The sequence below is a fragment of the Panthera tigris genome, chromosome B4 (genome assembly GCF_018350195.1).
Source record: "Panthera tigris isolate Pti1 chromosome B4, P.tigris_Pti1_mat1.1, whole genome shotgun sequence".
NCBI lineage: Eukaryota > Metazoa > Chordata > Mammalia > Carnivora > Felidae > Panthera > Panthera tigris.
Genome location: NC_056666.1, coordinates 41,284,178 through 41,294,723, shown reverse-complemented (window position 1 = coordinate 41,294,723; position 10,546 = coordinate 41,284,178). Strand labels below are relative to the sequence as shown.

At 54.1% G+C, this 10,546-nt stretch overlaps 2 protein-coding genes across 4 annotated transcripts; one reads left to right on the top strand and one right to left on the bottom strand.

Moving 5' to 3' along the window:
• Positions 1-28: 28 nt before the first annotated feature.
• Positions 29-2,897, top strand: CDCA3 (cell division cycle associated 3). 3 transcript variants are annotated; one of them, XM_007089594.3, is made up of 6 exons: positions 29-141; positions 1,041-1,216; positions 1,480-1,609; positions 1,883-2,176; positions 2,299-2,402; positions 2,539-2,897. In XM_007089594.3, exons 2-6 carry the CDS (start codon positions 1,097-1,099, stop codon positions 2,695-2,697), a joined length of 807 nt encoding a protein of 268 aa, XP_007089656.1. In that variant the 5' UTR covers positions 29-141; positions 1,041-1,096; the 3' UTR covers positions 2,698-2,897. The 3 variants fall into 3 exon arrangements, with proteins under 3 accessions (XP_007089656.1, XP_015396319.1, XP_007089654.1); XM_015540833.2 differs by having other exon boundaries at positions 915-1,216; XM_007089592.3 differs by lacking the exon at positions 29-141 and adding an exon at positions 162-824.
• Positions 2,898-3,714: 817 nt separating this feature from the next.
• On the bottom strand, positions 3,715-10,339 carry GNB3 (G protein subunit beta 3). The gene is given in 11 exon segments (XM_007089597.3): positions 3,715-4,781; positions 5,651-5,867; positions 6,952-7,049; positions 7,052-7,152; positions 7,245-7,311; positions 7,420-7,582; positions 7,706-7,769; positions 7,853-7,959; positions 9,183-9,221; positions 9,509-9,595; positions 9,839-10,339. Coding segments are annotated over 10 exon segments (1,020 nt in total). The 5' UTR covers positions 9,566-9,595; positions 9,839-10,339; the 3' UTR covers positions 3,715-4,674.
• Between the last annotated feature and the right edge of the window lie 207 nt (positions 10,340-10,546).

The window sequence follows — 10,546 nt, the reverse complement described above, 5'->3', positions numbered from 1 at the left end:
CAGTTGGACGCAGCCTGCCTACTAGTGCTCCGCCCTCTGCCCTACTCTTGAGTAACGCCAATGAAAAGCGCTTCTAATGCAACCGATGGTCGGAAGAACCAATCCCACTCTTCCAGGGCAGAGCGCATGTAGAGCAGCGAGGTGGGTCCGGGAGTTTTGGACGCTTGTACTCTGGGACCCTTACAGTCCTTTCGCGTGCCTTCTATCAGAGCAGAAACTGACGGTTGTTTAAACCAATCAATCCCAGAAACTTTCCTGGGTCTTGTCCAATCGGAAAATAGAAGGGCAGTTGTAGTCTTTTTATTTGAAAAGGGGCTGTCCAATGAGGCGGAGTTTGAGAGGGTTAGTGTCGAGTGATTGATAACTCCGTCGACCAATACGGATTACCATCTCGCCTCAGAAAAACCTTCATAACTACAGCGCCAGCCAGTTATGTACATAATAGCGTCATAATTCATGATTCTATTTTTTAAATAAAATAATTTGGTTCTGAAACTGGAGGTCTGAAAACCGAAGACTGGCACTCCTCAGAGTCTCACGATGGACAACTCGCAGCCGGTGGTGGAACAAAAGTCGCGTATTCGGGGAGGTGTCACCCCTGAGCAAGCCAGGCCGCTGCTCATTGGCCCCACTGTCCTCATGACAGACGTCCTCCGAGCCCAATGGCCTCCTCACAGGAGGCGGGTCTCATATAGGGGGCCTATTGGCGTCTGCGTCGGCTCAACCAATAGGGTCAAGGCAGGGGGCGTGGCGGGAGGTTTGAAACTCGGCGTCGGGAGTTGAGGCTCGAGCTTCTGTGCATCCCAAAGAGGAATTGGGGCCCGGTAAGTGATTGGAATAAATTAATAAGTTAGAGGGCCCAGCAGGCTCACAAGGAGCTGGCTTGTCAGCTGCAACAGTCGTTGTTTCCACAGAGGCCTCTGGCCCAGCGGCGGGGAGGTTCCTGAGCTGGGAGCAGGGAAGATCGGGTGGTCTGGAGGCAAGAGATCGGACGCGGTCGCGGTCGCGGTAATGGCTGAGACCTGAGTCATTTCTCACAGGCGTCCCCTCCTCGCCCCGGGCCGGGCCCCGCCCCACCTTCTTTCTCCTGGTTGAGATGGGCTCAGCCAAGAGCTCCCCGGTCACTCCGGCGCGGCCTCCGCCGCACAACAAGCTTCTGGCTCGAGTGGCGGACCCCCGTTCACCTAGTGCCGGCATCTTGCGCACTCCCATCCAGGTACTCTGGGGCGGAGAGGCGGGGAGGGACGGGGGCAGAGTCTGAATTCTTGGGCCTCTGCCTAACCTGATTCTGAGAAAGCCCTCACACCCTCCTCCTCCCTCTAATTTGACACCTTATTTTCCACTTTCTTAATCCGGTTGGGGTAGGCTGAATGCCTGAGGGCCCTGGCAATACCTGCCTGGAATATCAGCCTGGGGCTAGAGACCTGGGAGGGAAGAAGAGTCGGGGTCCAGACTTGTTTTAGCTTTTGGTTCTGCCAGGTGGAGAGCTCTCCACAGCCAACCCTACCAGCAGGGGAGCAGTTGGAGTGTCCTAATGAGGCCCAAGACTCAGATCCCCGCTCTCCTACCCTTGGCATTGCACGGACACCTATGAAGACCAGCAGCGGAGGTAAATGGTGGGCCCAGGGAATTTTGGTAAGGCTGTCACCTAGCACCCTTGGGTTGGGCCAATGAAGCCATTTTCCCAGAGCTCCTGCTCAAAGGAGCCTCCATTCTTTTGATTGAGCCAATCTCACTCTTCTCTCAACATGTTCTCCCTCGATTTCTCTCTTCCCAATCAATCCCTCACCCACTAGAGCCTGAGTCCTAAAGTTCCTGTATGTATTCTTCTTGCTGAATGATTTGTATCATAGGGTCACTATCTCACTTGACTTCTGTTTAGAGCCCCCAAGCCCACTGGCGAAACAGCTGAATGAAGTCTTTGAGAAAGAAGCCTCCAAATTGAATCTTCCTCCAGAACTTGTTCTGCCCCTAGAGGCAACTTCACCTTCCGAATTGAACTTGCCTCTGGGCACCCAGTTTTCCCTTGAGGACCAGATGCCACTCTGGAGCCAGACTGAGCTCCCCTCCAAGCAGGTGTCCTCCAAGGAGGAAGCAGGACAGCCCTCACAACCCCCCACGGCCAGCCAGGGCTCAGACAAGCCCTTAAGAGACCCTGAGACTCCCCGATCTTCAGGTACAGAACCTAAGGGCAAGGATAGGGAAGAGAAATTGGGATAATGTCCACGGATGAGTGTAGGAGGAATAAACTGTAAACCCCTAATTTGGGTTTTGGCTTTAACTCCTTACCCACCCTAGGTTCTAAGCACAATAGACGGAAAGGAAATGGCAAGGTACTAGGGAGATCTCCCCTCACCATCCTACAGGATGACAACTCCCCCGGAACTCTGACACCACGACAGGTAAAAGGAGAGAGGGTGAAAGCTGTTACTAGGAACCCCAGGATAGAGAGGTAGAGGGTGGGAGTCCTTTCTACCCAATCTTCCCTGTCCTGAACAACCCCCCTCCCTCCTCCAACTCACACACTGCTTTTGGCAGGGTAAGCGGCCTCCTCCCCTGAGTGAAAATGCTAGGGCACTAAAGGAAGGGGCCATTCTGGGAACTGGACGACTTCTGGAAACCGGAGGCCGAGTGTGGGAGCAGGGCCAGGACCAGGACAAGGAAAATCAGCACTTTCCAAACTTGGTGGAGAACTAGGCCGTGCGTGGCCCCAGCACCGGGTTCACCAGGACCCTGGTGATGTTGTGTCCTCACAGCCCCTTCTTTCCCTGGGAGACTGGAAAGGCTCGTTGTCTTCCACTCCCCCTAAACTACCAACTCGGGGGACCGAGCACTTTCTTAGGCTTTATTTGTGTCTCGTGTGTTTCTTGTATATTAAAGAAAGTGATTTTAAATTATGCTTTTAAGTGTTATGCCTAAACCTTGTGCTGGGCTTCTGTATGTAGAAAAGCAGCCTGGGAAACTTGCATTCCCTGTCCTCCAGGCCTCTTCTGCACACTTCCCTTAAATCCTAGTGTTCCCCCGGGGCTCTTTCCTTGGCCTTTTCCTCTTGCTCTCTCTAGGTGTTCACTTCTAGGGTTTAGGTATCACTTTCTTATATTCTAGTAACTTCCAGATCTCTCTATCTAACCCTGACCTTTATCCAGGTGCCCCAGGCACTTCACAGGTAATTTGTCTACAGTTGAATTTGTAATCCGCCCTCCCCCCACCCCTGCCACCCCCAAAGCTATTCTTCATCCCCTGCTCTCTATCCCTGTAAATAATAACCACGTTATCCACCCAGTTGCCCAAACCTGAACCTTGGCCATTATCTTGAATCCTTCCCTCTTAACATCCCATATCCTGGCACTTGGCATTCAATCCTGGTGATTCTGTATTCTTTAACCTCTTCCCCATCCCTTTCCCTGCCCCCTGTCCTATGGCTCTTGCATTTCTTGCCATCTACCTCCTGCCTTGTTTCTAGCCAGTCTCGACTCTCACCTTTTCATCAACCTACACCGCTGCTAGGGCAACCTTTCTTTTTCTTTTCTTTTTCTTTTTTTTAGTTTTCTTTTTTTTTTTTTAAGTGGTATTTATTTATTTTGAGAGACAGAGCGTGAGCAGGGGAGGGGCAGAGGGAGGGAGAGAGGGAGAATCCCAAGCAGGCTCCTCGCTGTCAGCACAGAGCCTGATGTGGGCCTCGAACTCACAAAATGTGAGATCACGACCTGAGCTGAAATCAGGAGTCGACCGCTTAACCGACTGAGCCACCCGGGCGCCCGAGGGGTGACCTTTCTGAGAAGCACGTGACCGTGAAACTACTCTGCTCAAAACTCTTCAGTTGTTCCCCATTGCCCTTAGGATAAAGTCTACACCCTAGCCTGGCATTCAGGGTCTTTTATAACCCCATTCCTTCTCAACATAACCTTCCTGTAGAGACGCACCATAGGCAGGTTGTAGTGAACCATTGTGTGTATGCTCCCCCAGCCACCTGGTGAGCACCTCCTCCACCTGACCTGTCTCAGGCCTTCTCTGTGAGGCTTGGGCTTCTGCCTCCACCCTACTCTGCCCACAAGCTGTCTGGTACCCAACCTTCATCCCTGCACCTATAATGTTTTATTACTTGAGTTAGACCTGCATCTTTTTGGAACAGAAGTGGGGCAGAAGCCAGACATCCCAGACATCCCAGGCCTGTACACTTTATTGCAGGTGCTTTATGAGAGAAATAAAGAAGGTAGAAAAGGGAGAGATCATGAAGGAGACAAGGGACAGGATCTTAGTGGTGCCAGAGCCATAGTCACAGGGCTGAGTGCTCTCTGCCACCCAGATCTGGATAAAGGTAGTGGCTCTGGGGGGAGGAATTCTAGGGCCTGGGGCTTCAGACTGGAAGCCTGTTAGGCTTGCCAAGGGCTGGGGAGGGGTCAGTTGTCCTTGCTTATTAAGGGAGAAGCTGCAGGACCGTGGGGAGGGGAGACCATGGGAGGAGATGGGGCAGTTCTTTGCCCCCGTGTCCCTGATAATGCCTCCCAAAGGCAGACTCCCCATTTTTCCCCACCGCCCTCAAGGGACAAAGCTGGGTGGGAATGGCAGCTAGGGTATAGAAGAGAAAACTTAAAGAAACCTTAGAAAAAAATTGGGCAGGAGAGGGGCAGCTGAGTGTCTTCGTGGCCTTTTACCTCCCCTCCTCCAGCCTCCTTAGTTCCAGACTTTGAGGAAGCTGTCCCAGGAGCCAGTGGCCACAGCCATCCCATCCGCTGTGACCCCCAGGCAGCTGACCCTGTTGTCGTGGCCAGAGAGGACGCCTGAGAAAGAGGGAGAGGAGTCAGCCTGCTTTGGCAGACAGTTCATGTGCACATGTAGGAATTCTAGGTTAGACTGGCCATGGACTCTGAGCCCCTGGTGGGGACTGAAAGAGGATTAGCCCTAAGGGGCAGGATTTCTCTCAAGGCCAATGTCTGTGGAGGGTGGGCGGGGTGCGGGGCAGGGAGGGACAGGAGAAGGCTGGCAGTGTCAGTGTGCTGTGAAAAAAGCCAGGGGCACCTTGATGGGCCCTAGAAAATGGGGAGGTAGCTCTTTAGTCTCATTACTATGTTTCCAAATAAAGAGACTGAGGCCCAGAGAGAAGTGACTTGCCCGAGGGCCCTGAGAGCCTAAGGGACAGAATTCAGATTTGGATCCTGACCCTCTGGCCAGTGTTGTTTTCATTCAGCACGTGGCCTCTCCCAAGAGAAGAAGCCACCCCATCTGATTCAACTTCAGACCAGGGTGGTCCTAGATAAAGCCCCTAGGTTGGGGTCAGGGCCCTCAGGTCACTCTAGACCTCCCTGATGGGGCTTCTTGCAGTTTCCTGAGATTGCCCTTTCCTTCAGTGGATGCCCCTGAAACTGCAGAGGCCCTGGAAATCCAGAAGTGACTGGACATTCAAGGTTCACAGGTCTGGGGTGACACAGAAGCTCCTTTCACGGGAAGCAGCTATCTCATTAGGTGGTGGAGAAGGGCCACTAGAGAAGATGGCCCTAGATTGGGAGCCAAGGGGGACTAGATTCTAGGGATAGAGCTCAGAGTCATCCAGGAATTAGGGAACAGTGGTGAGAGGGTCCCAAGGAAGGGAGCTAGTAGGAAGGTCCTTCCAGCTGAGATGGCAGAAGTGGGGGGGGGGGGCGGCCCTTACCCACACGCTCGCCCTTCATGGAGTCCCAGATGTTGCAGTTGAAGTCATCATAGCCTGCGAAGAGCAGGCGGCCGCTGAGGGAAAAGGCCACAGATGTGATGCCACAGATGATGCTCTCGTGGGAGTAGGCAGTCAGCTCCTGATCTGCCCGCAGGTCAAACAGGCGGCAGGAGGCGTCGTCTGAGCCTGTGCAGATGGCCTCTCCGTTGGGGAAGAACTGAGGGTACAGGTGGCAAGGGGGTCAGGACTCAGACTTGGGCAGCCCGCTATCTCTCCTGCTCTCTCCCTGGCTCCCGCCCTGGTGGCTCCAGAACAGGCTCTTTCCCTCAGCCTCTCTGCCTATCCGTCCCGCAGCGCTCTTCACCGCTGACATTTATCCCACGCCAGCCACATGCCAGCGGCTCCCCTACACCCTTCACCTGCCCCTCACTACAGCGCAGCAGGCAGGCTTTATTTCCACATTGCAGGCGAGAGCCTGAGGCTGAGGGAGGGCGGGCAGCTTGCCCAGGGTCACATGGCTAGAAGGGCGGCGGCTGTCCCAGACTCCAGGCTCCAGGCTGGATCAGAGCCTGGAAGTACGGGGCCAAGTGCAAATGCATGACCTGAATCTCATCACGATGAAATGTCAGATAAACTCAAACGGATGGAAAGCCTAAAGAAAACTGGTTTGTACTCTTCAAAAATGTCAGTGTCATGAAAGACAAAAGTAGAAAAAAAGTTCCAGTTTAAAGGTAACTGAAAAGATATGGCAAGGAAATGCAATACACATCCCTGGACAGAAACGAAACAAAGCCAAACCGTTGCTATTATTTTTGGGATAACTGGTGAAATTTGAATATAGACGATAGACTATATCATGTCAATGTTAAATCTGATTTTAAGAAGTATACTGTGGCTACAGAAGAAAATGGCCTTGTTTTTAGGAAACATGCACTGAAGTATTTAAGGGGTAAAGAGTCATGATAATCTGCAACTTGCTCTCAAAAGACCGAGGGGAAAAAACTAATAAAATGTATCTGTAGCCACATCTAGGTGTATGTGTCTGTCTGTCTTTCCATGCTTCCTTCCCTCCCTCTACAGAGAGAGAACGATAGAGCAAATGTGGTAAAATGTTAGCAGTGAATCCCGGTGAAGGGTAGACGGGAACTTTTTTGGTTACTCTGGAAACTTCTGTAAGGTGAACTTATGGCAAAGAGGAAAGTTAAAAAAGAAAGGGGTAGGGAGCTTGGGCCGGGATGAAGGATGCATGTGTTGGGTGTGGTGAGGGGTTCCCGGGAGCTGGGGTGCAGAGCGGGGCTCACGCAGATGGCGTTGATGTCCGACTCATGGCCAGTGAATGTCTGCCGACAGGTTCCCTCCCGCACGTCCCAGAGCTTGGCGCTGGCGTCACAGGCCCCGAAATGAAGAGTTTGAAGTCAGGAGAGACGGCCAGACTCATGCAGTCCCCTGTGTGTCCCACAAACACAGTCTTCTGCTGCCCAGTCTCGATGTCCCACAGAGCACTGCCGGAGGAGAGGAAGCTGTCACACTGTCACAGAAAGGCCAGGACAGAGCTGCGCCCCAAGCCCCGGCACCCACGGTGTTCTGTCCTCACCAAGTGGTGTCCCCGGAGCTGGTCACAATGTTGTTGTCGTCCAGGAAGCGGCAGCAAGACAGATAACCTGGGGGTGGTCAAGACAGCGCCCTGGCTGCAGGCCCACAGCACCCTGGTGCTGGGGCTTCCCTGGGCTTCTCGCAACAGGGACTGGAAGAGAGGGTCTCCCACTTACCTGTGTGAGCAGACAGCTCCCGGCTGACCTTGACATTGCCCTCACGGGATTTGAGGCTGTAGATGGAGCACATGTTGTCCAGCCCCCCACATGCCACAAAGTTCCCTGACGGGGCATAGGCACAGGTCATAACCCAGGAGGAGCGCAGGGGGATGGCATGCACCTGTGGGAGGGTGGGCAGAGGCAGGACCTGAGCAGAGCTCCCAGGTGGGGAGGGCAGGGGAGGGTAGGCACAATGAATGCCCCAAAGGAAGGACAGGGGGATGGAGGGGTGGGGGGCAGCTACCTTATTGGTGGTATAGGTGTCCCATACGATCAGCTTCCCGTCTTGCGAGGCACTTACGAGCAGCCTGGGCAGAGAGCACCCCACGTCACCCAAGCCTCTCCTTCCTGCCTCCCCGCCCCCGACCTCTGGGTGCCTCTCAAGTCTCACTTGGAGTCGGTAGCCCAGTGCATGGCATAGATCTTGGCCAGGTGTCCCCTTAACGTCCGCCTTGTCCGCATCTGGACTCTCCCCACGACCTCTAGGCCAGACACCAGCTGTAGAAAAGGGGGCACTAGAAATCAGGGTGAGTAGAACACCTACCTAGATGTCAGTGTCGCAACCACTGATCTGCACAAGTTTCTGTTCTGTGCCAGGCTCTGGGTCAGGCCTCCAGCCTTAGAGAAATAAGTCTCTGCCTTGGAGTGGCTTCAATTGATGTGGGAGAGACCATGCATGGCTAGCGGCACGTCGCTAGGTGTTTGACAAGCACCTCTCCAGTGCGGGGTGGGGGAGGAGGAGACAAGAGAGAATGATTTCTGGCATGTAAATAGTCCCACCTTGACCAGTTTCAAGCTGCCAGTGTGAAGTCACCAAACACGGACTTGGGAAGAGACGCACACATTCGCGGTCCCAAGCCACTGGGAGCTGGGTCCCATACAACACCTACAGCATGGTTATCTCTTTCCCTGGGCACCCAGGGCAGCCCCATGACCCTGAACAGCACCTCCTGAAATTTGTGGTCCTATGTCTCTTAAACTCTATCCAGCTTCTAGACTTAGGCTCAGGCTCGAGTCAGTGGCCTTCACCTGTCATTTACTTGCTTTGGTATCTTGGGCAAGTTACTCGCCCTCTCTGATCCTGTTTCCTCATCTGCAAAATGAGGTTTGTAGCATCAACTCATGGTGTCGTCGTGAAAATTAAACGCAGTTACGTATCTAAGCAACTTAGCCCAGTGTTTGGCTCACGGCAAGTGTTCAGTAAATGTTCCCTCTTACTATTAACGTATTTAATCCAATATAAGGTGCCACCAACTCCTAGAAGCACCAGGCATCTAGGTATCACTGAGAAAGAAAACATGTTGCCCATTATAAATGTAAGGCATCATCTATTTTTGGACGCATCTTGATCTCAGAGATGTCACAATGTGAAAAGATGTGCCCTTAGAATTGGTGAAGGACACGATTAGAAAACTAGTAACTGGTCTATAAGGGCTTTGTGATTTGCAAAGCACCGTCCCTCTCCTCATCCTCACCACCCTGTGAGAGCATGTGATCATTCTTGTGTTATGGGTGAGGATAGGGACATCATCTGCATTCTTAGCTTCCAGTAAGGGGCCGGCCCACAGCAGATCTCACTAAATGTTTGTTGAATGAATTAATCAATGTGGTTCCTCATTCTAGGGACACGCTGTACTAAAGCTTGGGCACCAGGGAGCTTCCCTCCCCTCCCCTGCCGTGCCCTCCGGCCCTGCCTTAGCGGGTAGGACAGGAGGTCTCACCTCTGCCAGAGTAATGTCAGCACAGGCTTTCCGGGCATCCTGGGGAGGGGGCAGGTGGAGAAGCAGACATCAGGGGAGCATCAACACAAGGTGAGGGTAGTGGGTGCATGGGCCTCTGAGGTAGGTGGGCTTCGGGGCTCTAGGGTTTGGGGGACATCTCAAATTTGAGATCCACGTTCAGAAAGTCTCTGGCCATTCCCAGGTCAGGGGTCTCTAAGGTGTCACTCAAGAGTAAATCCAGCCCCCTTCCCCCACCCCATCCACACTCCCTCGTGTCCCCGGTTCCATGTTTTCTGGGGTCCCCTGTGGAAGGGCTCTGGGGTTACGGCAATCTGCTTCTTGAGCTGCTCCGCTTCCTGCCTCAGCTGCTCCATTTCCCCCATGGCTGATAGGTTGAGGGGTAGCTCCGGCTCCTGTCGGGAACAAGGGGTAAACATGGGGGGGGGTCCCCACCAGGCCACGTTTCTGTCCTCTCCCCCGCACCTGACTCAGGGGCTGGAACCCACTACAAGAAATTGAGAGACGACTGGGTGGCCTGCACCACCACCCCACCAACCCCTTCATGTTTGGAGCCCTGCACAGCCAAGCCCAGCCCTGCCCGAGCCCTCCCTGCAGCCCCAGCCCCAGACAGCCGAGCCAGGCCAGCCCCCTCTTACTTGGACTCTGACTGGACCTCTCCCAGGTTTCCAGGCGCTTCCTCACTCCCTCAGCTGCGACGCCAACCCGTCACCTGCCCCGGCTCTGCTGCCAGAGGAGCTGGCCTGGCCTGGCCCCAACTCTGGGGGGGGGGGGTCAGGGGGAGCACTGACAGAGAAGGGTAGGGCAACGACAACGACGACGTCAGGCAAATGAAATCAGCTGGCAACGGTGTGGGGAGAGGGCAGGAAGGGAGGTGTGCGGCTTCCAGAGAGACTTGGGCCCAGCCTGGGGCGGTGGGTAGGTGGGAACAGGGATGTGGGGCTATAGAGAGGAGCAGTCCCTCACAAGCCCTGGAGGGAAGAGGGGCTGAGGGGTGCTTCCTGGGCCAGTCTCCCTGTAGGCAGAGATAAGAGCATCAGGCCCCATGGGATTAGAGCAAAGCTGTGAGGATTAAAGTTTGGGGTTTGGGAGGGGGGCAGAAGAGCAGAAGCAAGCACAGCTCCAGCCCCCCCACCCCCCACCCCGCCAGGCCCTTGCCCCCACCAACGCTGATGATCGTGGCAGTCAGGGCCTGCCTAGCAACCAGTCCAGGAGCCAGAATAGGAGGGTGAGAGGTGGCTCATTGTCAATGCCCAAGATTTTGACTCTTAGTTCAGAGTTGTGGGGAAGGGGGGTAAGAGGGTTACGGTGAATATGGGGAGGGTGCAGGCAGGAGCTGAGATTAG